The sequence below is a fragment of the Pleurodeles waltl genome, chromosome 10 (genome assembly GCF_031143425.1).
Source record: "Pleurodeles waltl isolate 20211129_DDA chromosome 10, aPleWal1.hap1.20221129, whole genome shotgun sequence".
NCBI lineage: Eukaryota > Metazoa > Chordata > Amphibia > Caudata > Salamandridae > Pleurodeles > Pleurodeles waltl.
The window spans coordinates 603,705,821-603,731,040 of record NC_090449.1 but is presented as its reverse complement, the minus strand read 5'-3'; the positions used below and the strand labels follow the sequence as shown (position 1 = coordinate 603,731,040).

At 41.5% G+C, this 25,220-nt stretch overlaps 1 protein-coding gene across 3 annotated transcripts in view; it reads left to right on the top strand.

The window, feature by feature from the left end:
- XIRP1 (xin actin binding repeat containing 1) overlaps window positions 1-24,954 on the top strand; it is a 38,304-nt gene extending 13,350 nt beyond the window's left edge. The window contains exons 1-3 of one of the 3 annotated variants that reach the window (XM_069211070.1): window positions 6,600-6,655; window positions 10,884-10,937; window positions 15,668-24,954. In XM_069211070.1, coding sequence (XP_069067171.1) covers window positions 15,678-23,180 — 7,503 coding nt within the window. In that variant the 5' untranslated portion in view covers window positions 6,600-6,655; window positions 10,884-10,937; window positions 15,668-15,677 and the 3' untranslated portion in view covers window positions 23,181-24,954. Of the gene's footprint in view, window positions 1-6,599; window positions 6,656-10,193; window positions 10,217-10,883; window positions 10,938-15,667 lie in introns of those variants that run through there. The other 2 variants (XM_069211071.1, XM_069211072.1) reach the window with 2 other exon arrangements.
- Window positions 24,955-25,220: the final 266 nt, after the last annotated feature.

Below are 25,220 nucleotides of genomic sequence, written 5' to 3'. Positions count from 1 at the left end.
GGACTATTTGTAGGCCTATTTATGGTCTTCTGGGCCGGTTTCACTGTTGGTTTCCCTGATATTAAAAAAAACATTGCCTGCAACAAGCTAAAACATAATCTTCCATTCCTTGGAAAAACACTTAGGTGTCTCTAGAAGTTAAAAACTGCCCCAATTTAAAACATAGGTCACCTTTTAGCTATCTAATTCACTTAAAGGGGAGCTTTTATTTTGGTGCTTGGGCCTTTTTTCTGTCCCAGTACGACCCCGATTGAGTTCATCGGACCAAAATGCTGCCATTGTGGTGAAGTAAGTCAGCACATTGACTTCTCAACCACCCATTTTCCGTGTTTAGCCATCTGTGGTAATGTGACAAGGCAGGCCGCGTGAGTGGCGCCACGGCGCGGGGATCTCTTTGTGGGGGTTAGATTTTCCTGCTGTGACATAATAGGGGAGGGACTGGGATGTGAATATAGATTGCGAGTGAAGTTAAAAGTGCAGAACAGTTCCCAGCTCCTGTTCAGGTATTCTGGACACAGAAGATAAGTTTAAATAGTAAACCCCTTAGTGGACTGGGGTCCGTTCAAAAATATGGATGCAATCTACGGGTCAAAGAGTTGAACAACAGCAGGACTGACTCGGCATTTCATCCTTCTGAGATCGAGAAAAGAAGTACAACGGATTAGAGTATTAATACCAATAGCTAATGTACCATGCCTGCTGTGGACAAGCAAACACTTCCACTTTGTGTGGTATGTTTCATGGACTCCTTGACACCATGGCCCCTATTGCGTGCCAAGTGTTTTACTTTAATAGCGCTGAAACAAGGTAGCATCCATTATAACGAGGGTGATGGGAGGCGGGGGAGAGGGGTGGACATTTGTGGTACTCATATCCCTCCAGCCCACAAGGTTCACTTGCATGGGTGATTCCCAGAACAATTACCACTCCCCGATAAACCTCTGCCAGATTATGAAACTGGCAGAGCCTCTCACCAAAAATGCTGACTCGAACATAGGTTGGCTCGGTCATTGTGGCATACCACCTCCACTAAATGGAGGAACATTCTGGGGCCTCCCACTGTGTGAGAGAGCCCGACTGCCCCTTACTAGTCTGCCCTCGAGGTACAGGATTGATGTAACCATCTTCTGTTCTCCAAGTAAAATTACATGTTGCCTCTTAAAGGCTCCTCGTACTCAGACTAACGGCATTTTTGCTGCCCTTTGGCCCCACCAATATCAGGCGCTATCAGGCTGCCATCTGACCTCACCTTATAGAAGCCTAACTCTGCCTAGGTGTCAGCAAGGCACTTTCCCGACCCTCAGAGTGAACGGCAGGTGGACACTCCTGCTCTGCCTCCCTGACTTGAGACTGATCATTCCTCCCCAGAGCTGGTGGTAGGCGAACCAGCAGTAAAGAAAAGTATCCTTTGTGGCCCGTTGCCTCTTTACCAAAACTCAACCTTTTACAGCAGTGACCTATCGTTACCAGTTGTCAAAATGTAGATATATTGGGCGTTGGTTGGACCCCAGAGAATTTTGATTTTCTCATATCATTCTACCACCTGTGGAATTCTTGCCTTGTAAGGTAGGAGGGACTATTTTACATCGCGAAAGCACTCGGAATCATTACATGTTCACGCATTCTAAACAGAAAGCACATATTGTCTAAGTTGTTTCTTCAGTGCAGCAGGCTTTTTAAAGGTTTAATCAAGACTCTATATGGAATCCAGGCCTCTTGGCTTTCTTAATGCGTACTGTAATCGTACTCTGACGACACCAAGGGCTGGAGCAAGTATATATGCTTCATTACCAGGGTAGGTCATTATTTTCCAAAAGAGAGCCCTAGTTTTGACCTTATCCTTCAGAGCCATCCAGTCATAAAACTGACAAAGTCAGTTAATTTCTTTGCCTACCATTCTGTCTCAGAAGAGCTTGCTGTAGATGGAACCGGGAGCATCAACTTTCTGCACACCGGAAATCAATAAAGCCGAAACCATGGATGCAGGGCTCTACTGCCAGGCAGAGCAGAGAGCGAGAGAGGGAGCTTTTCGCTGGCTTAGCCGCTTTGTATGTTGGGCCGGACAGTGTTTTCGGCTATGATTTCAGATGACAAGCCCCTGGCCGCCGGCTGCGAATGGGCTGGTGCTGAGCTAGCAGCTTCTGTTTTATAGGCGCGCGGCCAGTCACTAGACCCCGATGGTGGTCGGTGGCAGTCTACGAAGGCACGAGCGGCGATGGAAGCCAACAGGTGGGTGCATTTACTTCAAGCTAAGCGAGCATTGTGGTTGCGTAGGCCAGATATGGCCTGGCACCGCGCTCTCAGCGTCGAGCACCCAATTCACCCCTCCTCGTCATTTATCCTCGAAGCTTTTCCTGAAGTCTGTGTTTGCCTACATCCAAGGCCACTCAAGTTATTTGATTCTGCTTCGCAGTGTTTTCCATATAATGAAATATGTGCCGCATTTGCCTCATAATCCATCATCTTCTTCATCATTTGCACATTTCACAAAAAAGGTTTCTACTTCAAGCGGATCAAAAATTATGAAGCAATAAGTGCCACATGTGGTTTTGCGCGGCGGCAGACCCTTTGCAGTGATAAACTGGTTACCTTTCCATTGCCCATTGTGCATTCAGAAGTTCAGCGGTAACGAATGAGGTGCATTGTTCATCAGACGGTATTAACTGAGGTCCAGTGAATCAAGTGATAAGCGCTAGGCGGTGCTTAGTTTGTGCCTGTGGTTGTAGAAGGATTTCCACCAATCATTTTGGGGTGATTCCTTCCGCCAGCTAACATCAGCACTCCAGAGTGGTGGCGGATACGTGTTAGGGTGCTTGCGTCAGTGTGCATGTGTGAGAGCAGGTCTTCATCAGTGTATATGTCAGTGTATATGTCAGTTTGTGCTTCGAGGTTGGGGGGATGCATCTGGCCTTGCCCTGCTGCATGGCACAAGGCTGGCCTGCAACTCCTGTCCACCTACGATCAGCACCCCCTCTAAGGCTACTGGCATGGATGCCCAGCTGCTGTGCATCCTGTATTAAATATAGCCACTATATTGGGGACACATTTGCTACACCTGCTTTAGACCCTGCCACCGTAGTCTAAATGTAATCCTTGAATATGAGTCTGCCTTCACATGTTCAGAGGTAATGCCCTTTGCAGGAGCATGTTTTTATCTTGAACTGTGTGAAGTGCTGAGGTATTCGTTGGTAGACATGCACGGGCACTCCCCGCGTTATCACTACATTGCTCTTCGATACAATTCTTTTTTGTCAGCAGTTTGCAAGACATCCTATTTAATATTTTACAAATCAAGAGTTCCCCATTTATTCTCCTTGACAAATCCTTATTGTTAGAAAGAAAATCGCACCAACCACTAACCACTGTGTGGTCTCTTGTGTTCTTCTCATGCAGCGTGTGTTAATATATATTTCTTTAAATCAGTGTTGTTTCTGCAGGTGACGTCTGTTCCTCCTCGCTCCTCGCTCCTCTGGTAATTTAGGGGTGGTGCGAATTTGTTTGCATGCAGTTATTATAAAGAGGATTGCCTTTCACCTGGGCACTCATATTGAGGACTCTAGTGGCTGAAATCAACCCCTCATAGTTTCTTTATCAATAGAATTCTCTGGTATGTAGGGGTGGGTGAAACTCTGAGGAATCTCACTGAGTTTTTATGTAACTCTGCGGAATTCAGCAGAATAAAATTCCACAAGCTCTGCCCACTCCTACGTATCACTTTGCAGGAAAAATCTGTGATAAAAAATTAAAAAGAAATCACACAACCAGCAGGCTACTGAGAGTGTGAAAGTGATCACCACTGTTGTAATCCGCAAAAGGTAGGTTCCAGGCCTCAACTCACAGTTAATCAAACAGTGTAAGTTGAGACTGCACCTGCCAGGACCTGCATGTGATTTTACCGGTTGATGTTTCCACCCTGCACAATTGGTCCATTGTTCCCACACCTAGTAATCTTTGTGATCCGGAGGAGCGGAATTCTACTTGAGATACTGCCCTGTCTGACGTTTGAGTGGCACCTATGTGTCTGTGTGATCCAGGAACCAGACTGATACACCTTTGAAAAGGGTGTTTTTGGCATCCAGAAACGACCCTATATGCGCATCAGAATGCACTTAGGTCTTGATCATAATTTCTTCAAACCGGTACCTAGCTGGAGAAGGATTCAAACTATGAGAGCAAAGCTTCCAAAGAACTGAATCTGATTGAAAATTGGTTGCTGTATACTCCTCAAAAAAACTTTCATTCTGGCTTCTCACCTGAACCAGACTAATGTGGATGTCACTTAGAAATAGCCTGGGGCAGCCGCTGATAGGTCAGGCAAGCCGTCGGACTCTTCTGCCACCGTCTTTGCCACTGATGATGTCTGCAGTCATGAAAAAAGCAAAATGGACAGAGAGTAAATCGGACACTATGAGCCATTTTTACTTTTGTTATTGCTCACAATTCATCAGAATCGCCAAATTATTGAGTGTTATAGCTCTAACTGTCAGACAAGAGGCCAACCCTATATTATATCAGAGACAAAGGGTGTATGATGTCACTTCTAGTTTTCTCCCACATTTATTTGACTTGAAATCCATAATTTTTAATAAGCAGTGCTTGAATAGTTGCACTGGATTCAGATGATGGGTAGGAGCACTTATTATTTGGGCCAGAAACTTATTTTTATCATCAGACTTTGACACAGAGCAAGACAGAGAAGACAGAAAATGGCGAAATAATCAGAACTGAAAGATAGAAAAACTGTGGTGAAGGGAGAAAAGCATGGATGAAAAATAGCCTGCAAGAGTGAGGTAAAGAGGCAGGGAATGTAGGGTGGTGGAACACAGTGACATTAGCTGGAATCAAGAATAAGCAGTGCTGATATTCGGTAACCCCATAATGCGGCAGGCAGTGAAGGCTGTCGGCTCCTCAGAAAATCTTTGGGCCCTGACATTTATTATTTTCTTTAAAGATGAAATACTTCTAATAACCTTCAGAAAACAACTCGACTCAAACCTAACATAAACAAAACAGACACTATAAACCCGTGTTCTCCGAGCAACTGGTTTTCCTGGTCTAGTTTTAGCATCATGTAAATGTCCATAAGATAAATGGAGCCTGATCGCCAGTTCCCTCTAAGCCATGTATCAAATGGACCCAGGGTGAGACATGGAAATAACTGGGAACAAGTCCAGTGGTATGCACAGGACAAGTCCATTGGTAATAGCTGATGTCACACCACTGTATTTGCTCTGGTTATCAGTTTACGAGAAGAGTTGGCTACTGCTTAATCTGTTGGTGCATGTCCATAATTAGTCATTGTGTGGACGTTATTAAGGATTATTCTGCCATATGATAGGCTGGGCCCCAAATACTGATCATTACCTGAGAACAGTTGCCCCATGGGCTGCTCTTTTTAGCTTTTTTGCATCTGAGGCATGGGGTGTTGTACATTCGGTATGGCATTTGTATTTGGTTTTGCAGCACAGGTATGTGTACATGCATGTCTTAGATGTGTTATTTTATTAGTGGGTTTTGTATCTTAGGTAAGTAATTTTGGATGGATGGAAGGACAACAGTTAGATAGGTGGTATGAATGAATGCACAGAAAGAAGCACATGATCTAATTGTGCAGATAGGTGTTTACGTTAATGCACAGATTAGTGGGTGGACTGATGGATGGGCGGATGCTTGGGTATCACCTAGAGCTCAAATCTCTGTGTGCCCACAGCTACAAATGTGATGCCAGGTGATAAAGAGAACTAAGTATGATTGAGAACCATTGTTACATTTCCACAGCATCTGTCCTGTAGGCAACACACAGTCGGAAGTGTGGTGCTTAGAAATCAATTCACCAAAATGCCAGTCCTAGGTGACACCTGGTGACATCACAGGGTTGACTCCATTTGCCCAGCCTCCTATCATTGGGACGATGTGCTCAGTGAATTGAACCCTCACTGCTGCTATATGTTTGATTTGCAGCACTCGAATCTGAATCTCAGCAAGGTATATTCAACCTTCCATCTTTCCGAGGTCAGTAAATTGAGTACCATTACATTTGGTAATAACAACACCTTTTTTTAAAAATCACAGCTCGTGGTCACTGCGAGTCATTATTCTTGTGTAACAATGGTAACCTTTTCTAGAACTCTGCACAGATTAAACCACGAAAGGCCTGTTTTGCCAAAGTTTTTATTGTAACCAAAAGTTCCATTATGGTGACTTTTTGTTTCTCCCCGTCTCTATCAAACAAAGGGATCCGAGTTTGCCTTCTAAAAGCTTGTCTTGCTCGCTGGAGCCCTGTTCGGGTGAGCTGGAAAACTTGAAGAGAGAGGAACATTCCTAGAACCTTAACATGTGTTTGACCGAATTAAAAATTTTTGTTAACACAAACCAATTATGACTGCCAGCAAATGACATTTGTCAGACTCCTGCCCTGCCGAATTGAAACTTTCCCTTTTGTACAACTGGCCACTTTCAAGTTTGCTTAAAAAATGAACTTTGTTTTTCCTCATTCTTTTCAGATAGGAAGGCATTGCCACATTTAGAACAGTTACAAGAAGCTCGACCTGTACCTCTAAAGCGGCCGACGGTAGCCGTCCCATCTGTGAAGGAACGATCAGCTCTTTATCTGTCAAAAGCAGCTGCTACCCCTAAAGTCGGGCCAAAGCAGTCGGTAAGAATGTTATACCTTGCAAACCACACCAATACATTGCCTTGCCAGCCACCTAGAGCACTGGTTCCCAACCTGTGGTCAGGATGACCCCTGGGGGTTCGCAACGCCTCCTCAGGGGGTCCACGATCGCTTACAAAATTAAATAATATTAAGACATTAGGTCCCCAGCTTTCAGTAATGACTCAGTGGGGGTCCCTGGATTCCGGTAATGATAAAGTGGGGGTCCATAGAAGTTAAAAGGTTGGGACCCACTGACCTAGAGCATGCATCCTACAACTGTCCTCTAGTCACTAGGCTCTTGGAGGCAGGGCAGAAAATATGACTGGTTTGGCAACAGCTGAGGCCTGTCTATCCTTAAGAAGGCCAAACATCACACAATATTACCCCTTCTTTAAAGGTGAATAGGAGAAGGCAAGGATTGTATGTCACCCCTCACAGCTCTTTTTGGGGAAGAGCTCATCCTAATACCGAGAGCCAAAGTAAGACCTGATTGGGATTCCGGGTATAACAGTGATATCAATAGTTTCAGATTGTCAAGAGGACACATACACACTCATCCTCCCATACTATGTCCCACACACCTTATTTTGTTTAATACAAGCAAATGTTCCAGTATACCAACAGAAACATAGATATAGATAGAAATATTTGTAGGTGACATAGCACTCCCACGTGACCACAAAATACCAGCACAACAGTGAGATTGTAAAAACAAGAGGCAATTTCCAAAGCTTTGCGTCTCTTCTGAGTCCTGACCCCTTGTGAAAGTTCCCAAGATATAAATGGCAATGTACGTCTTCAGTTCCAAGGGAACCCAGAGAGTTTGACAATTCTTTATATATTCCTTAAATCTAATTCTCTAAACCAGTGGTTCCCAACCTGTGGTCCGGGGAGCCCTGGGGGTCCACGAAGCCTCCTCAGGGGCTCTGTGACTGCTTAGAAAATATACTACCATTAATGAATTAATAACGTTTATATAAATACACTGGCTAAATGTACAACTGTAAATGTTAAAACGTACTGTAACTTTCAAGGAAATTACAATTGGTGGCTAAAAATTAAATTAGTATCCTCAAATGTATCTGTGGGAGCAGTGCAGGTGCATCAAACAGAATATAGTATGGACAATTTGTGGCTTCAATTGAATTTAGAAAAGCTCCAACCTTCCAGTTAAAATGTTTATTTTGTATTTTATATGTTTGCAAATTCAGTTAAATGTGTTTTCATTTGTGAAAGTGTTTGTTGGACTGCGTGTTTCTGTATTTTTGTGTATTGTTTTACGGTTTAAATCATCAACAATGTTTAGGTCTGGGTCCCGGCTTGCAGTAATGATTCAAGGGGGTCCCCGGGTTCCAGTAATGATAAGGTGGGTGTCCACAGAACTCAAAAGGCTGGGAACCACTTCTCTTAACCAACAAAATGCTATTTCCTTTCACATGGGCTTCCATTAAGTCACTATAAACTGGTTAGTAGTCGAATGTATCCGGTAACTGCCCCATCATGAGATATCCTTCTAGATTGAAACCTAAACATAATGATGAGGTGACAATATCATTTAGAGTGTTGAACATGAACCCCTCTTTTTGACCACTAAACCCCCTGATTTGATACCTTCTACATTCTTTGCAGTTGTATTGGGGTACATCAGTTTCACTACATCAACTCCACTAATATTTCGAAGTGGGCAGAATCTATGGGAAAGGACTTGGCTATGCTTTTAGAATTTTTACAAAACCAATTCCAATAGTTTTTGTTAGAAAAAACAATTGCTACTGAAAGGTTAATGTAGACCTTCCGGTGCCTCTGTCTGAAAGCGAAGGTAGGGGGTCCTAGGCTTGAACTGATGAAGTCACTTGAAGCTTCATGATGACAGATGTTTATTATTTATGATCACTAATCTAAGGGTCTTACCAGATGGGTTATTTTAATGGACCTGCATCTTTGTAATGGTCTCTTATGAGAAATGTTTGCATAGGTACAGTAAGATTTTGTATACATAAAAACAAACACTGAAAGCACTTGTTTTGCCTGAAACACTAAGGGACTCCTTTAGAGTTTGGTGGGTAGCCTATCATCTGCCAGGATAGCAGAGGCCATTACCTCAGTCATCCCTAGGGGACTATCGCTCACCATATTTAAAGATCTCTGTCAGCCTGACAGAGAGATCTCTGTGCCTTCAAAGAAACCCCCATGAGGATGGCTTTTCTAAAGGGACTTAAAGTTTGCTGAGCTGCTGTCATATATATATCTATATATATCTATATATATATATATATATAGATATATATATATATATATATATATATATATATATATATATATATATATATATATATATACCAATGAACCTGACACCCTGAGTGTTTTCTCCCGTGGTGTAGACGCTTGGAGTTTCCTCCCAGAACGCAGGCTGATTTTCTTTTCTTCTATTCGGGACCATCTGGCTTTTGCAGGTGGTCCCAAACAGAAAAGAAAGTACATTAGACCACCAACTCTAAATTCGACAGATGGTTTAATGTACTTACTCCGACACTCCCAAGTCCATCAGTGTAATGTTGCCCCAGTGTACCCAGTAGGTTCCCCACCACTGAAACATGAAATTCCCCCCTACTCTAAATAGAGGAGGTGGACTGTCAGTTTGGTGAACATGGTGTTCTGCAACATTTGTTATGTAGTACTTTATAAATTATAAATAAAACCCTAAAGGGCATATTTAGGAAAAGTGGCACTGCACACAGTGGCACCCCTTAGCTCCCCCCTAACGCCACCATGTGTGCACCGTATTTAAAATAGGGCGCATCATGGCGGTAGTTAGGGGACTAGCGTCAGAATTTTTTATACTAGTTCAGCGCTTTGCAGGATTAGGATTAGTTTGATCCTAATCCTGCAAAGCACCCAGAGACCCACTGTAACCAATGGAATCCTCCTTTTAATGCCTGCTCTGAGCAGGCTTTAAAAGTACCAGAAAAAAATTACGGAAAGAAAACCGTTAGAGTTCTTTCCGCCATATTTTCAGCACCTTAATGGGGGAACACCCTCTTTGCATTCATTATGCCTGGTGCAGTCATAATGTACCGCAAAGGGTTACAAAGTGGTGCAATGCATGCATTGTGCCACTTTGTAAATATGGCACTGCGTTTTTGGCCTTCCCACGCCACATTAGCGTAAAAAAAATGATGCTAATGTGGCATTAGAATGGCGCTAAGAGCTCTTAAATATGCCCCTAAATGTTTTTGCACATTCTGCAGCAGTCTATCTAAATCCATATGTAATACCATTTAAAAATAATCACTTACATATTTGCCATATTTTCTGTACAGGGTGGGACCACGTAACATTATAGATACACAAATAACTGTTCCCCACTACGCCAATCAGGTTTCACTCTGGTGACTCACTGGTGAAAGACACAGACATTTGCAAAGATGACATTAACAAACAGATTTAACAATGTAAAAGAGTGCATTTCCCACCTATTAGTTTAACTTGAATTTATTTTTCATTTAAGGTGTATGCATTAATTTGATGCAGTTACCTGACGGTGAAAGACCAACAAAATAGGTACATAATATTTTGTTCATTTTTAGTGCATCTTAGAACCCATCCCTACACTTGCTGACCCCGCCCCCATTATTCTAAAGATCAGTTCCATTCTGTTTTTTATGCACTTTAACCGCTGCATCCACTACAATGTAACAATTACATCACCCCTGGGAGGGCTCACCAGAAGCATTTTTTGAATATTTTAATTACCCTCACCATGTTTTAATTAAATAACCCTTGCATTTAACTTACTATATATAACTTAGATTGAGCAATGTAATGGCAGGTCAATGTAATGCGGTGAGGATGTACCTTGTCTACTTTTGCCTTCGCAATGCATACATTTATATCACATTCTGGGGAAACACGGAGCAGGACCAGGATTGTTTTGCATATGACTGATCTCTGTCTGAAGTGACCTTGTGGGCGAAAAACCATGGAATGGAACGCAGCCCGAGCAATATCCAATCGCTTAGAGTTTTGCATGCTGTCCACCAATCACCTTTCTGTTTTCCTCAAATTCTGGGAACTTGGCACACATTAAGTAATTGTGACTGTGCATGTGCATTGGCGTCTTCATTTTTTTGTAAATAAATTGCAAGCATTTACTGCTATAGAATAGCCATTGCTGACCAGTGTGATTTCACAATAAAGATGCCAATTGTGTACTTTTTGTGTTTTCCAGCAAAGGACAAAAAAGGACACTGCTTCGGCTAACAATAATTCACAATTAAAGAAGGTAGGACATTTTTCCAATGCCTCTTTTAGTCTAAACCTAGACAATTCTTCATTGTTATGCAACTGAGCACTTTTTAGAAAGCAGATTGGCTTGTGAGAAAATGCACTTAAGAATTAAATCACAGCTTTGTCTATTATGATAAAAACATTTATATTTAATTGGGATAGAATTAAATGGTGTTAAAACGTGCAATTCAAATGCACTACCGAAATTGTAGAATAGAAACCCTTGCCTAACCCATGGAGCTTAGCCCATGTTGAACATTATTCACTGCAGCAGGGAGGATTACTTCTATTCGCAGTGACCTTAGAGTTTGCATCCATTTTGGGTTTGGATCAAGCTCTGAAAATGTGGTTGACAATTGGTTTCTTCCACATTATGCATTGTTCTAATTTGTGTAGTATTCACGAATGCTTCATTTGAATGTATGCAGCTCATTGCAGTTTAAAGTGCTGTTTGTAAAATCGAGACTGAATCATCAAAATGATAAATTTAAATGCGATATTAAATACCCCTAACGCCAGAGTAGTGGTGCAAGCAAGCTGGAGTGATGCTGGCACCTTCTGAGGAGCATGGCACTCCCCGCATACGACAAGTGCCAAGTGTGGGCAGCTATCTATCCCTATTCGGTTTCTGCTCCAGTTCAGATGGCCTGGAAGCAATGCAGCTTTGGTAAACTGGGATCGAGCAAAATACTCAGAAGCAGTGAACAAGCCACACACCAGGAAAAAAGAAAACTCCATCTAAATTAAAAGAAATTATACTTTGTGAAAGATAACGTTAACCAGAATCCTCTAAATGGGGCGTTACCGCCCAAATATTTTAATTATTTTGATGTGGATTCCTCCCTGCAGTGTCTTCAAGAGAGCCCTTTTACAAGCCCAGGAAGGCCATGCTAAGCATTTTAAACCTTTTCGTTTTGGTGCCTCATGCCACAAAACTGCCACAAATATCCTACATTTAATTGGTTTCTTATGCAGCACAGTCTGCAGCATATATGCTGGTATCCTTTCATGTTATTTATGGTAGGGGGAGGGGGCGCTGATGATCTCCTTCATTATTCCCCTGTTATGTGAGACAGGAAGGGTCCTCTCTCAAATAAGGTGGTACCCAAAGGTCTGGCCTGGTCAGCAGCATAGCCAGTGTCATGCGCCTTAGTGCAAGCAAGGAAATGGGTCCGCTGGGTACCTTTTGAATTTTAAAATACAGCGATAATTAGGGGTCAGTAGGCCCCCTCAGGACTCTGGGACCCGGTGTCACTGCACCTTCTGCACTCTGGAAGCTAAGCCCCTGAGAGCGTTTTAAAATGACACATTCTGGTGACACCAATTACACATTGAATTGCACAACGGAGTTTGCACGACGTGGCAATTCAACCGGAAAAAGTTCCACGTTCCTCTTGTCATACAGCATTAATATTCACATTTGAGAATATGTGCTACAGTTGACTGCACAGTACATCAAGCATGACGTTCTTCACAAGTGTTTTTGGAAGTGTGTGATGTAATTTGTTTTACTAACACAGTTTGTTCAGAGTTAAAATCAATATCATAACATTTTGTTTGCAGTGATACAGTATTGTGCGTTTTTTAACACGATCTGACCATACAAATCCTCAGGGTTATCTCAAGCAATTCCCAAATTTGATTTAATTATTAATAATCAGAAAGTATTCTTCAGTGATGCCATTGAATATGGAAATATGTCGGTTTTTTGTTTAATAACTCCCTTAAGTAAATGCCAGATAACGTTAAAAGTGGCAAGCAAAGTATTTTTTAAATATGATGCTTTACAGACAGAACATTTTAAACGTAGAAATTCTGGGTGTTAGGAAACCACGGTTTACCCCAGTTACCATTAAAGTGACTATTAACACGCTTTCTAATTCTAATTCCACATTTTCGGGCAGATTTAAGAGCCCCTAGCGCCTCCTTGCACCACATTAGCATCATTTTTTTTACACTAATGTGGCCCAATGAGGCCAAATTTGCTGCACCAAATTTACAAAGTGGTGCAATGCATGCATTGCGTTACTTTGGTAACCCTTTGCGCTTCATTATGCCTGCGCCAGGCATAATGTATGCAAAGGGGGTGTTCCCCCGTTGGGCGGCCCAAAAAATGGGGCCAAGAAATCTAAGAGATTTCCTTGCGTCATTTTTTTCAGCACTTTTACAGCCTTCTCAGAGCAGGCGTTAAAAAGAGGCACACCATTGTTTACAATGGGCCTCAATGCGCTTTGCAGGATGAGCGTCAACATTTTTGACGCTAATCCTGCAAAGCTCCGAACTAGGGTAAAAAGTTTTGATGCTGGTTCCCTAACTACCGCCATGGTGCGCCGTATCTTAGCTTTGGCGCACACATGGTGGCATTAGGGGGTCACTAAGGGGTGCTAGAAAAGTGGTGCAGCACTATGTGCAGCGCCACTTTTCATAAATCTGCCACTTTGTTTTCTTTCTAGATCGCTAAGTTTGTCTCAGGATAAGCAGACCCTTTGCCATCTGATTAACTTGGGTTTTCTCTTTGTCTTCGCATGAACCTAGTACAAGTTAATGAAAAATCAGTTAAGCGTGAGTGTTCCACTATATCTCCAATTTGAAATTAACTATTAATTCAGGCACAATAATTGGCCTTATAGCGCATTTACATCCCCCATTGAGACACACAAACACGAATATATGCATCCACCTACGCACGCCCACATATACATTCTAGTGACATACTCTTTGAGTGAGTTTCTTGTGCCATACTCTTTGAGTGAGTTCTCATGCTACGTGGCATTCATTGTTCATAGCATACTGAAACATAAAGCAGGTCTGTTGTTCTCTATTTGACATGGTTTGGTATTTAATTAGTCAGTCAAAATAGTTTTGCCCCAGCAGTGGCCTTTTTGATCTAAAATTTATTTAGACCCTCATTCCGAGCCAGGAGAAGCAGAATTGCCTCATGGAATCCCACTACGCCTGATTTTAACTGGGTCAGTTAAAAGTTTACCATGCCGCAATTCCACACAGTGAGGCTTTCAAGTAGCCAAACCTCATTCTCCATTTTTTTTCCAGACGGGAGTAAGTATTGAATGCTCTAAATAACCTTCCCATTCCTTCCCCTACTCCTCAGTCCCCCTCCCTCCACCCCATCCAGTCTTCCCTGCATACATTTATCACCTACTGGGAGCAAGGGGAAATGTTTGCATTAAACCCAACGGAATTGGGAATTCTGTTTGGTATTATTGGTTAGAATTTTTTTTTTTTACCCAACAAGTCCCCCTTCCATGGGGTTTAACATGTAGCTGCACGGTACATGTGATAAATGCGCCCCATTCACGTGCAACTTGTAAGGAGGGTCTAAGACTTGCACTAATAATAGTCATTCAGTTATTTTTAATAACTGTCTGAATAATATTAGTGTGGGAATAATACTAGTCGCAGGTCAGTGTATGGACATTTATGTGAAAGAAGGTGGGTTTTATATTGTAAAGGCTAAGGCTGTACGATAAACTCGTCGAGTTGAGTTACCGCACTTTGGAAAAGCTTCTACATTCTTGGATATTGTGTGCATATGAATCAAAGAAAGGCTAAAGAAAATTGGTAAATGTGAAGCCTAAAGCGTACTTCGGTACACAGTTTTCAGTGCCTTGATTTTAATGCATAATTCACTTTTTTACTTTCTCTTTCCCTCTCTCCTTCTCGGTCACACTCTCGCTCCCTCTGTCTCTCTTTTTCTATGTCCTCTTTCCATTTCTCATCTGTTATCTCCCTCCCTAAATTACAAATCATTTTGCAAAGAAGACCCCTTAGACTCATTGTCATGGGAGTGTGCATGTGCACACCAACAAAATGGTGCATTGGGTTAGTTGCGCTCAAATGGAAAGTACTGATGACCTCCTACAGACACACAATCCAAAAAGTATACTTAAGACTAGAATCCCACTACGAACAATTTGAGTACTTGAAACCGACAAAATACAATGATTTATAATACAATTGCTACCCTAGTCTATGGAGGAGTGGTTTAGATACATCAGTTGTTTTCCCAGCAAAGCCCACTTTTAGAAATGTCCGAAGTATTTTAGAAAAAGAGTTGAAAAGTGGTAAATTTGCGTTGTGGGAAGTGCAGCACAGAGGCCACAACTCAAGGCAAAAAATAAATAAATAAACAAATACATAAGTAAACAGAAATGAACATAATGGCAATCTACAAAATTTATGTGGTGCTCTAAATCTTAAGCTCATTCTTGCCATTCAAAGCATTCATTGGAATCATTGATGTGGAACACTTTATTTCAGACTTTCAGGTTTGGAACAGCTTGATTTAATGGCCTTTATCTAACACTGCATTGTGTGGATTTAACAATTTAACATCATCGGGTTGGAGAATGCTTTGCTGTGGAGGATACGAGTTTTGTTTTGTGTATAGAAAGTAAACTTATGGACTTCCTACTAATACTTACCCGTAGTTTGCTTGTTATAATGTAAATTTAGTGCAATTACAGTCTGACTTGGATACAGATAGTTTTGGTAAACGAAATTGTTGTCCTGTATTACAATTCTCTGAAGTATCAGATCTTGTCTGAAGAGACATCACCACAAATTGTATGTAATTGTAATTTATTGGACATAAAAGGATCAGGTTTGACTGTAGTTGCCCTCATCCCCCACCACATCGTTTGTTTACTAACATTCGTGTGGGGCATCATTAAGGGATGATGTTGACATTCTGACTTTTATTCTAAGGTCAGCAGAGATGGATATCCAGATGTCTTCTTCTGTGGCCGGGAAGGGAGTGGAGGAGGATCTGCCCCCACCACCACCACCTCCAGACTCCTTCCATCCTTCAGCTGAGTTGTCTGGAAGTCAAGATGCAAGTGCCTTGCCTTTGCCTCCTCCAAAAGAATCATTTTCAAAGTTTTACGAGCAGCGCCAAGTTAATGAACTGAAGAGACTTTATCGGCACATGCACCCTGAATTGAGAAAGAACTTAGAGGAGGCTGTGACTCACGACCTTGCTGAAATATTAACTCCTGATGATGGGAACCAACAAACATCAGTTGACTCAGACCCAGTGGTACCTGGTGATGTTCAATCCATGCGCTGGATTTTTGAAAACTGGTCACTTGACTCCATTGGGGAGCACCAGGGTGTCAAGAAGCTTTCAGAGGAAGAAAACATTCTCAGTGGCAATGTCAAAAGCACATCTCTGCAATTTCAAAACCAGCCATCCATTGGAGACTTTCTGCCACAATCTACTACTGAGTGTGAGAGTGACCAGGCCAAGGGATATGTGCACACAGCCCTGTGGCTCTTTGAAACTCAGCCACTCGACTCTTTGAATAAAATGCACCAACAAGATATGGATGTTCAAAAAGCAGTTCTGAGAGAGCCCGTGGCAAAAGGAGATGTGGGAGGTACCAAAGTCCTCTTTGAGAAATATTCCTTGGATGAAATTGGCCGATGCACATCAGTGGAGGAAAGGAGCTTCCTTCAGCTCAAATCTGAAATTCAAGAATCAAAAGGTGATGTTGAGAAAACTGTCAGGCTCTTCCAGACAGATAATCTTTGTGCTATTAGAGACAAAAATGGAAAAATACATGAAATTAAATCCATATGCCGTGAAGATATACAGAGCAATGCTGTGAAAAGTGTGCGTTGGTTATTTGAAACTCAACCCCTAGATACCATCAATAAGGACACTTCCACAATGCAGCTAATTCGAGGAATTTCTTTAGAAGAGGCACAAAAAGGTGGAGTTAAGGCAGCAAAATGGATGTTTGAAACACAGCCATTGGACACCATTAAAGAGCAAATAGATGAAGCTGATTTCCAGGCATCCACAGACAGCATTGAGGGGGCTGATGTGACCAAGCATCGTCTTCTCTTTGAGACCCAAGCTCTAGACTCATTAAAAGGCAATGAAACTGATGATACAGAAATCAAAGAAGATGTAGTTGGTGGAGATGTCAAATCAACGCTTTGGTTATTTGAAACTCAGCCTACAAAGAGTGCCAAAAATCACTTGGAAGTGGGACGTTTACAGAAAGTTGAAATGTTAGAAGAAGAAAAGGGAGACGTGAAGCAAAGAAAACATATTTTTGAAACCTGTTCCCTGGCAAATATTGCAAAGACCTTCTCTGATGATCACACCAAAGCCAACGAGATGCAGGATATTGTTAAGGGCGATGTGAAATGTTTCAAACATTTGTTTGAAACCCTTCCACTGGATAGCATTGCATCTCCTGATAAGGATGTATCCACACAACAGGAAGAGATAATAGCTGGAAATGTTAAGGCCAACCAGCATTTGTTCGAAACCACACCCTTGTATGCTATAAAGGATAGCCTGGGAAACTTCCACAAAGTGACATCTGTTAGCCGAGAACAAATCATGAGTGGTGATGTAAAAAATTACAAGTGGATGTTTGAAACCAAGCCTTTGGATCAGTTTGATGAGAGTCCCACCAAAGTGGCCCTCATCAGAGGCATCACCAAACAGGAAGTTATGGCTGGAAATGTGGGAACAGCAAAATGGCTCTTTGAGACACAACCTATTGATGTTATTCATCACCAAATGAACAAAACTGAAAAAGATTCAACAGAGAAGACAGAGGTCTCTGAAAAAGGGGATGTGAAAAAATGCAGGTGGTTGTTTGAGACACAGCCAGTGGACATGCTGTATGAGAAGACATACACAAAGCAGGAGGAAGAGCAATTACCTCAGGCTGATGTCAAATCATACACTTGGTTGTTTGAGACCCAGCCACTGGACACACTGAAAGAAAGCGAAGATCAATATTTGAAAGTTAGTGCGGCAAACCAAGAAGCCTTCTTTGGGGTTGATGTGAAAACCACCAAGCATCTGTTTGAGACTGAACCCCTTATCAGTAGCCAGAGCACTGCAGAATCCAAAAGAATAATCAGATACTCAAGTAGAGTGGAAATGCCGTCAGGGGAAGTTTCCAGGGTGAAAGAGATGTTTGAAACCAAGCCCTTGGGCAATGCGGGTAATGCATCTAACGTCACTTTGAAAGACACAGCTGACAAGGAAAGCATTCAAGCAGGATCAGTGAACAAATTTACATGGATGTTTGAAAACTGTCCAATGGATTCCATGGGAAACAATGCAGAAGGTGTTCAGGAAGTACACTGTGATAGAGATGTCCAGGCAGGAGATGTCAGTGGTAAAAAGTTTGTGTTTGAGACATATTCCTTAGATCAGATCCATGAACGGGCTGAAGAAACCAAGAGTAAGGATATTTATGAAGAGACAGTGATTAAAGGGTCTGTTAAATCTAGTACAATGCTATTTGAAACTATGCCCCTCTATGCCATTCAAGACAAGGAAGGAGACTACCACGAAGTCACCTCAGTCAAGAAAGAGGAAATCATGAAAGGTGATGTACGAGGTGCCAAGTGGCTCTTTGAAACCAAACCACTTGATCACATCAAAACTGGAGAGGAGGTCTTTGTGATCAGAGCTGTTACCCAGGAAGATATTCATAAAGGGGATGTCAGAGCTGCTCGTTGGAAATTTGAGACTGAACCCCTTGATTCTTTTTCTGATAAAGGAACCCTAGTAACTAGGAGCATTGATGATATTCTAAAAGGAGACGTGCAATCCAATAAGCACCTCTTTGAGTCCCAGCAGGTGAGCCTAAAAAAGTATGTGCGCATGGTGAGTGTGAGCGATGTTCAGCAAGGAAACGTTAGGACCTCTACTTGGTTGTTTGAGAATCAGCCAATTGATTCTTTAAAAGGTGACTCTGAAGAAGCATCTAACCTAACAACAGTTCAGAGAGAGGATATCCAAAAGGGTGATGTGAAGAGATGTACATGGTTATTTGAGACTCAGCCCATAGATAGTTTGAAAGACTGTGAAGCTTTTCCAAACCAAGAAGCTCCAGAGGTGATGCCTCAAGCTGATGTCAAAAGCACAACCTGGTTATTTGAGAGCACGCCACTGGATAAATTTGAATCCACACACAGTACAGAAACAGAGATAATGGAAAGAAATGTAAAGGAAACCTTGATAGCACTGTGTGCCTGCAGTGCTCTTCAATATGATGGGATTATTATTGAAGGGAATGAAATTGAAAATGTAAAAATGGCAAAATACCAAATTAAAAACCGACAAGCTCCAGAAATTCTAAAGCAAGAGATTGTGGGGGGAACTTTAGGGCGGATTATGCAGCAAATACTTCACAGGTCCAACGTGGAGAACCAGGCAACCTTAGTTGAAGAGAATGAGAACGGAATCCGAGTAAGTTCCCTGCAACTATTCACTCAAACTGAATCTGATTTACAAAGAGAAGAGGTAAGGAAGGACATGTCAAGGGCTCTCAATATTCTTCTCAACCAAAATTCCTCTGTCAAAAAGGGAATTGTAATGCAAGAGACTGAATCAGGAATGATCAAAATTGCCATCTACTCTCTCGTACAGCAACATACCCACAAAATTGCTCAAGAAGAAGCTGTTAAAGGCGATGTGAAATCAACTATAGGAACTTTGCTTGCATCCACTCAAGAACAAAAACTTTCCACAAGCATTAAGCGTGAAGACAATGAAAAAGGAAATGTGCAACTCTATACAACCTGCATTGAGAAAGGGGACCTGGGATATCTCAAAAGTCTACAGGAGGAATCTGAAATTAATTTAATTGATTTTTCCCAAGACGAAATAGAGGAAAGAACCTGTAGAGATGAGGAACAAATTATAAACCACAATAAACATGACATGGAGCAATCCAAAATCATAGTTCCAGATAAGGTAAATGCTGAAATCAGAGGAATCAAAAGGCTTGTTACAACTGACAAGCTAGCAAAATGTCCTTCGGCAAGTAAAGGTATACTTGACGACATCCATTCTAGTTGCACTACACAATTTCTTGGCCGACCTGGGCTCATCAACTCGATAGAGGATAATTTATCAAACGAAAAGAAAGGAGGGACACAGACATGCAAGATAGCAATAAAAGAAAGTACGAAGGTGGGATCAGAAGCCATTACCTCAAGAAATATAGAAAAAATAGAAGATAAGTACCCAGGAACCATCCCTGCCAAAAGCACAATACCAAAAGGCTTTGCAGCCAAGGACACACCATGCCCGATTTTGGATGCTAGCCTCATAAAGCCGGTCATAGATGACCCAGTTGGGAGTGAACTACAAGCAGCACTTCAGAGTCTCAGACAAGCTACAGCAGAAGCTGAAAGCATACAAAAGCAAGTCAAAAATAAGTTGCACAAAAGCAACGAAGAAATACACCTTTCCACCAAACAAGTCTCTGAAAGTGAAGAGAATGGAGCTAAGATGTCCGCGCAATCTTCACGCCAAGAAGGTGCCATCTTGAAGCAACAGACCAAAAGTGTGGTCACCCACCAAGAAAAGCACAAGTCTTATTCCAGTGTGCAGAAGACAATGATGTCCTCAAAAAAGGTTAGTGCTTCTGAGGCAGAGCAGGGGCAACTGCTATGCGACGCTTGCCAGGAAAGTAAAATAGCGCCTGGCGCAAATAGTAGAGTTATAGATGGTGTGTATACAGCCAAGCCTGTGAAAAACTTTTATAATCCATTTATTGAAGCTGATTATAATGCAATGTCAGTGCATGAAGAGGTAGAACCAGAGGAAGTTGTAAGAGGAGATGTAAAGGCAGCTATTAGAGCACTGCAGAGTGCGACGTCAGAAGAGAAAGAAGTAGAAAAAGAGGATGTTGTTCGAGGTAACTTGCAGGCTGCGCTCCAATCTCTGGAAAAGTCAAACATAAATGTTTCCAAGGGAGATTTTAAAGCTGCTATGATTTATAAAAATGCAGGGAGATCCTATTCAGATTGCAAGCAAAGCTCTAATGATCAGGCACTTAGGAAACAGGCGCTTTCAATGCCCATATCACCGTCTGATAATGGCTTTCCTCCTTCTTCAGCTTCTGTGATGGAAAATCAATGCTGTCTGACACCGGCAAAGGCAAGAGAAAACTGTACCGAGCAAGCAAGTGATGGAAAAAGAACTCAGAAATGCTTGCCAAATACACCCACATTGACTCATCAAGCCCAAAATTCTACTTTTTCAAAGGCAAGTGGAACAGTGGGGAGGTCAGAACAAGCACTTGCGACTCCAACGAGAGGGCAGACAAACAAAAAACCTGCTATTCCTCCAAAGCCGGCACATCTTATAGGAAATGCAGGGCGAGGTCCGTTTACTGACAACAGAGTTAAAATAGCACCACCAATTGCCTCTGTTTCCTCTCCTGAGCTAGCAGCCATAAGTGATACCAAGTCAGTAATGCCCTCATGCCAGTCAAAACCTTGCATTTCTGCACAGCACTCCAAGCAAACGGAAGGGCATTCCAGAAATCTTTCCTCCTCCAACTCTCCAATGGATGTCAGAGAAAATCAAACCACAGAATTAAAAATGGAGAAAGATAAGACACCACTTCAAATTGCAGAAGAAAAATATAAAAAAAGAAAAGAGGAAGAGAACAAGGCAGTAATCCACCAAGAAAAAGAGCTTCATGATCTGGGGAGTTACAAAAATATTAAAAAAGTTGAAAATGTAGTAAAAGCATCTAATAAAGAGAACTTATTTTTCCCTAAATCCCTCTGTCCTACTCAGGAATTTAAGGACAATTTACAGTCAGGCCTGGAGCACAGTGCGACAAAGGATGAAGTCCCGTACAATTTTCATGCGGCTTTCAGCCATTTTGAAGAGCAATGCTCTTCTCAAACTAATCAAGTATGTGCAATGAAGAAAGGTGTCGTAGTGACACAAGGGACAAATGTGATGCCTGGGAAAGCAAATGTGCACGTTATAGAGACTTCCAAATATAAGGGTGCCCAGGAAACTTCAAAGACACTAAATCACGAAAAGCAAAATCGGCTGTTTACAGACACTGCATGTTTCAAGCAATCACAGGAAAGTGACCTTCAAACTCTAAAGAATGTTGGACAACAAAGCTTGATGGGCAGTCTTAAGGAATCCATGCCACAAGAGACTGTTCATTTGTGTCAGGTAGAGGCTAAAAAGCAGGAGGTAATAATGAGACAGAAGCCATGTAGGGAGTCAGAAGATGAACGTCGTAAGCGACTGTCAGTTCACAAAGATGAAATTGTGAAGGGCAATGTGAAGGCAGCGATGGACATTTATGAAAATCTGCGAAAGCAGGAAGAGCTACAGAAAATTTTGTCTAAGGTTGAGGAATATGAAGAGGAGACTTCCAAGGTGGATGTCAAGTCGCTGAAGGGACTCTTCGAAAATGTTCCTAAATGGGTGGTGAGTGGACAGGATACAGTTCACCAGCCAAATATCAAAGATCAAGGCGAACTCACACTTTCTGAAGGAGGTGCAAAGGATGACACTGAAAATGTGTCCTCTGTTGAACTTGCATTTGGGGATCTTGAAAAGGCCAGCACTGAAATTATCCACTTGAAAGAGCAGACATTGGCGAGGCTGCTTGACATTGAGGAGGCTATCAAGAAAGCTCTTTATTCAGTCTCAAATTTGAAATCTGAATCTGACATTGCTGGTCTTTCAGGCCTTTTCAAGGAATCTCTTGGGTGTACTTCAAGTCCCTCAGCCACCAATAACATCCGCAAGATCAGCATAGTGTCTAGCAAAGCAAAACCAGAGAAAGGAGTGCAAGTTACTGAGGGTAAAAATGGAGATGGTGAGAAGTTGACAGAAAAGCATGAGATAACGAAACAGGAGTTGGAAGTGCACAGTGTTCCACAGCGAGGGAATTCGCCAGTATCCCCTTCATATATTTCTATTGAATCTGCAGCCAGGAAGCCTCCACAACTCAGTTCCTGCTCTACCGGTTGTGGCACAGGCTCTTACGCTGAGGCTTCACAGGGATGTCCTGCTAACAACAAAGGAGGTGTCTCCTGTGAATATAAACCCAATATGCCTAGCAGTCCACTAAACCAAAGGCGCCAAAAAAGCGTCCTGGAACTCAAGACAATTCCTGAGTTGCCCAAAGTCATTGGGACAACAATTGTGACAGAGGAATATGAAGAATATGATCAGTTTGGAAACAAAATAGTCACATCAAAATCTTCTAAAACTGTTACAAAAAAATCTGATTCTAAATCAACCTCTACTTATGAAGCTGTCTCAGCTCCAACAAAGTACAGCGTAACCGCGTCCCCTCTTTTAAGGAGGCATTTGCACAACATTGGGGAAGACTATCACTCGAATGGCAGTGCGAACGAAGCTGGTGTTGTATTTGTCACTTTTGGAAACTCAAGTCCTGTGAAAAAGTGATGCTTTGTAGTGATGTAGTACAAGTAGATCATAACACAGCAAAGGAATGTCTATTTATTTAAAACATTTAAGAATACTAGTCAAAAGTTTAAGAACAAGATGTAATGTGTACAAGCATAGGCATTGACTATCACCTCCAACATTAAACACTTTTGTACTTCAATAGTATTTTCAAATTCTTTTACTGTTCTCAAACCTATAGTTTGGATTTTTGCAAAATTCTGGAAAACATCAGGGTCATAAAAAAACATTCCCACTAGCTCAGTCAAAATTAATAGTAATGGTAATTAACACAGATAAGATGATCAGTACAGTTGCATAGTACAAATGTAAATTTAGATTTTGTTTTCAATAGTGGTCAAAATTATACTTGGGTTGTTCAATTTCCAAACCAATGGGAAACTAACTCAGTGTTCTATTAGTGAAAAGACTGCTCATTCTTCAAAGGTTGAGATAATTCAACCAAAAAGTTGTACACCCCATTACAAACCTTAGCATTTATGAAGTTCTTCTTCCTCCCAATCCATTTGCTATGTTGGCTAAGTTTACTGAACACGACACCAACTTCAGTTTTGAGGCTTACACTGTGACTGTGTGACTGGCTTGTGACTGAAGGTTTTACTTCAACAAAAATGTGTCCACAAAGCATTTAAATCACTTATTGTCATTGTTCCTAGTTTTAGGTTTTATAGGACCAGTAACAAGCAAAAGTTGAGTATTAGCAGATTTTAAATTTTTGGAATGCATTTTCATGTAGCAAAGGAAATGATGATGCTAGTTTATTTGGCAATCTTGTAAAATCATTTTTGAAATGCTGTAAGAAAATTAGTGCAGGGATCACAGAAAGTGTCTTCTGTCCATGTTGTGATGTTGTTTTCGAATTTACTCGAAACACTTAGCTATTTATCCTAGTTGTTGTTTACCAAATACTAATTTATTATGATTGAAGGTGTCTGTAAATTTCCCGCTTTTTTACGCATATAACTCTTAATCGTGGGATCACCTTTACCTAAGGCATTACTTCCTTGGGTCTTTAAGAAGTCAATTCACAAAACATGAAGCAATTTGACAAAATTACCCAATCTGGGCAACCAGGAAAGACGACATTAGAACTTAGGTCTCCATGAGCCGCAGCCTTTATTTAGCCACTAGAGCATATACTCTAATATGGTGTAATGATCTGTCCTGTGTTCCTGACTGAGTTCCTCATAGTTTTATTTGATCCTACATACTGTCTGATTCCTGTTTTATCCAGATTACCACAATCTTGAACACAAAAACGTGTCAAATTTCCACATTCATCAATCATCTTCTGGTCATCTTGACACTCCTCTATTTATCATTTCCCCACTGACAGGATATAACTTTCTATTGTGCTGCGGTTCATTCCGACTATGTATGCGGCCTTCTACCCATTCTACTCAAACAGTTTTAACATAAAAATGTTTTTCCTATCCCTAGGTGAAACAGGTTCCTTTCAATAACAATAGACTTTTTTGTCACTGTCTGCTCGAGTAAGTCCACCAATTTGTGAGGCTGAACTCAAGGCTATTTTCAGCTTTAATTTTTATATTGATACATTGCAGATATTTAGTTTATATGTTTTTCTTATGTGCTAGTTTTCTGTATCTGTTTAAGATCATTGCAAATCCACTTTCTTGTTATTATATTACTGTTTTGTATGTACTAGACTAGGCAGTTTTGGAAACTGATAAACTGATAATTGTTAATTAAAATATTGTTGTACATTAAAATCAAACATCTTTGAAATACATTTGTTTGGGCTGTTGATTTTGCTTTATGAGGTGATAAAGTTTTTGTATATTAGATTTGTGTCTCTCTTTTTAGCTTTCAGCTACCCCAGAGCTCTTTGAGGCCATAAAGAGATAGAAAGACTCAAGGAGAAGAAAGATGTTTAGGCCTAACTCCAAGCTGACAGAGTGGTTGCTCATGTTAGTGCCTAATTGTCTACCCCTGACTAGGGCTGTGCACTCTGGGGGGGCTTGAGGCCACTTTGGGAACGTGGTAGGGACACACTAG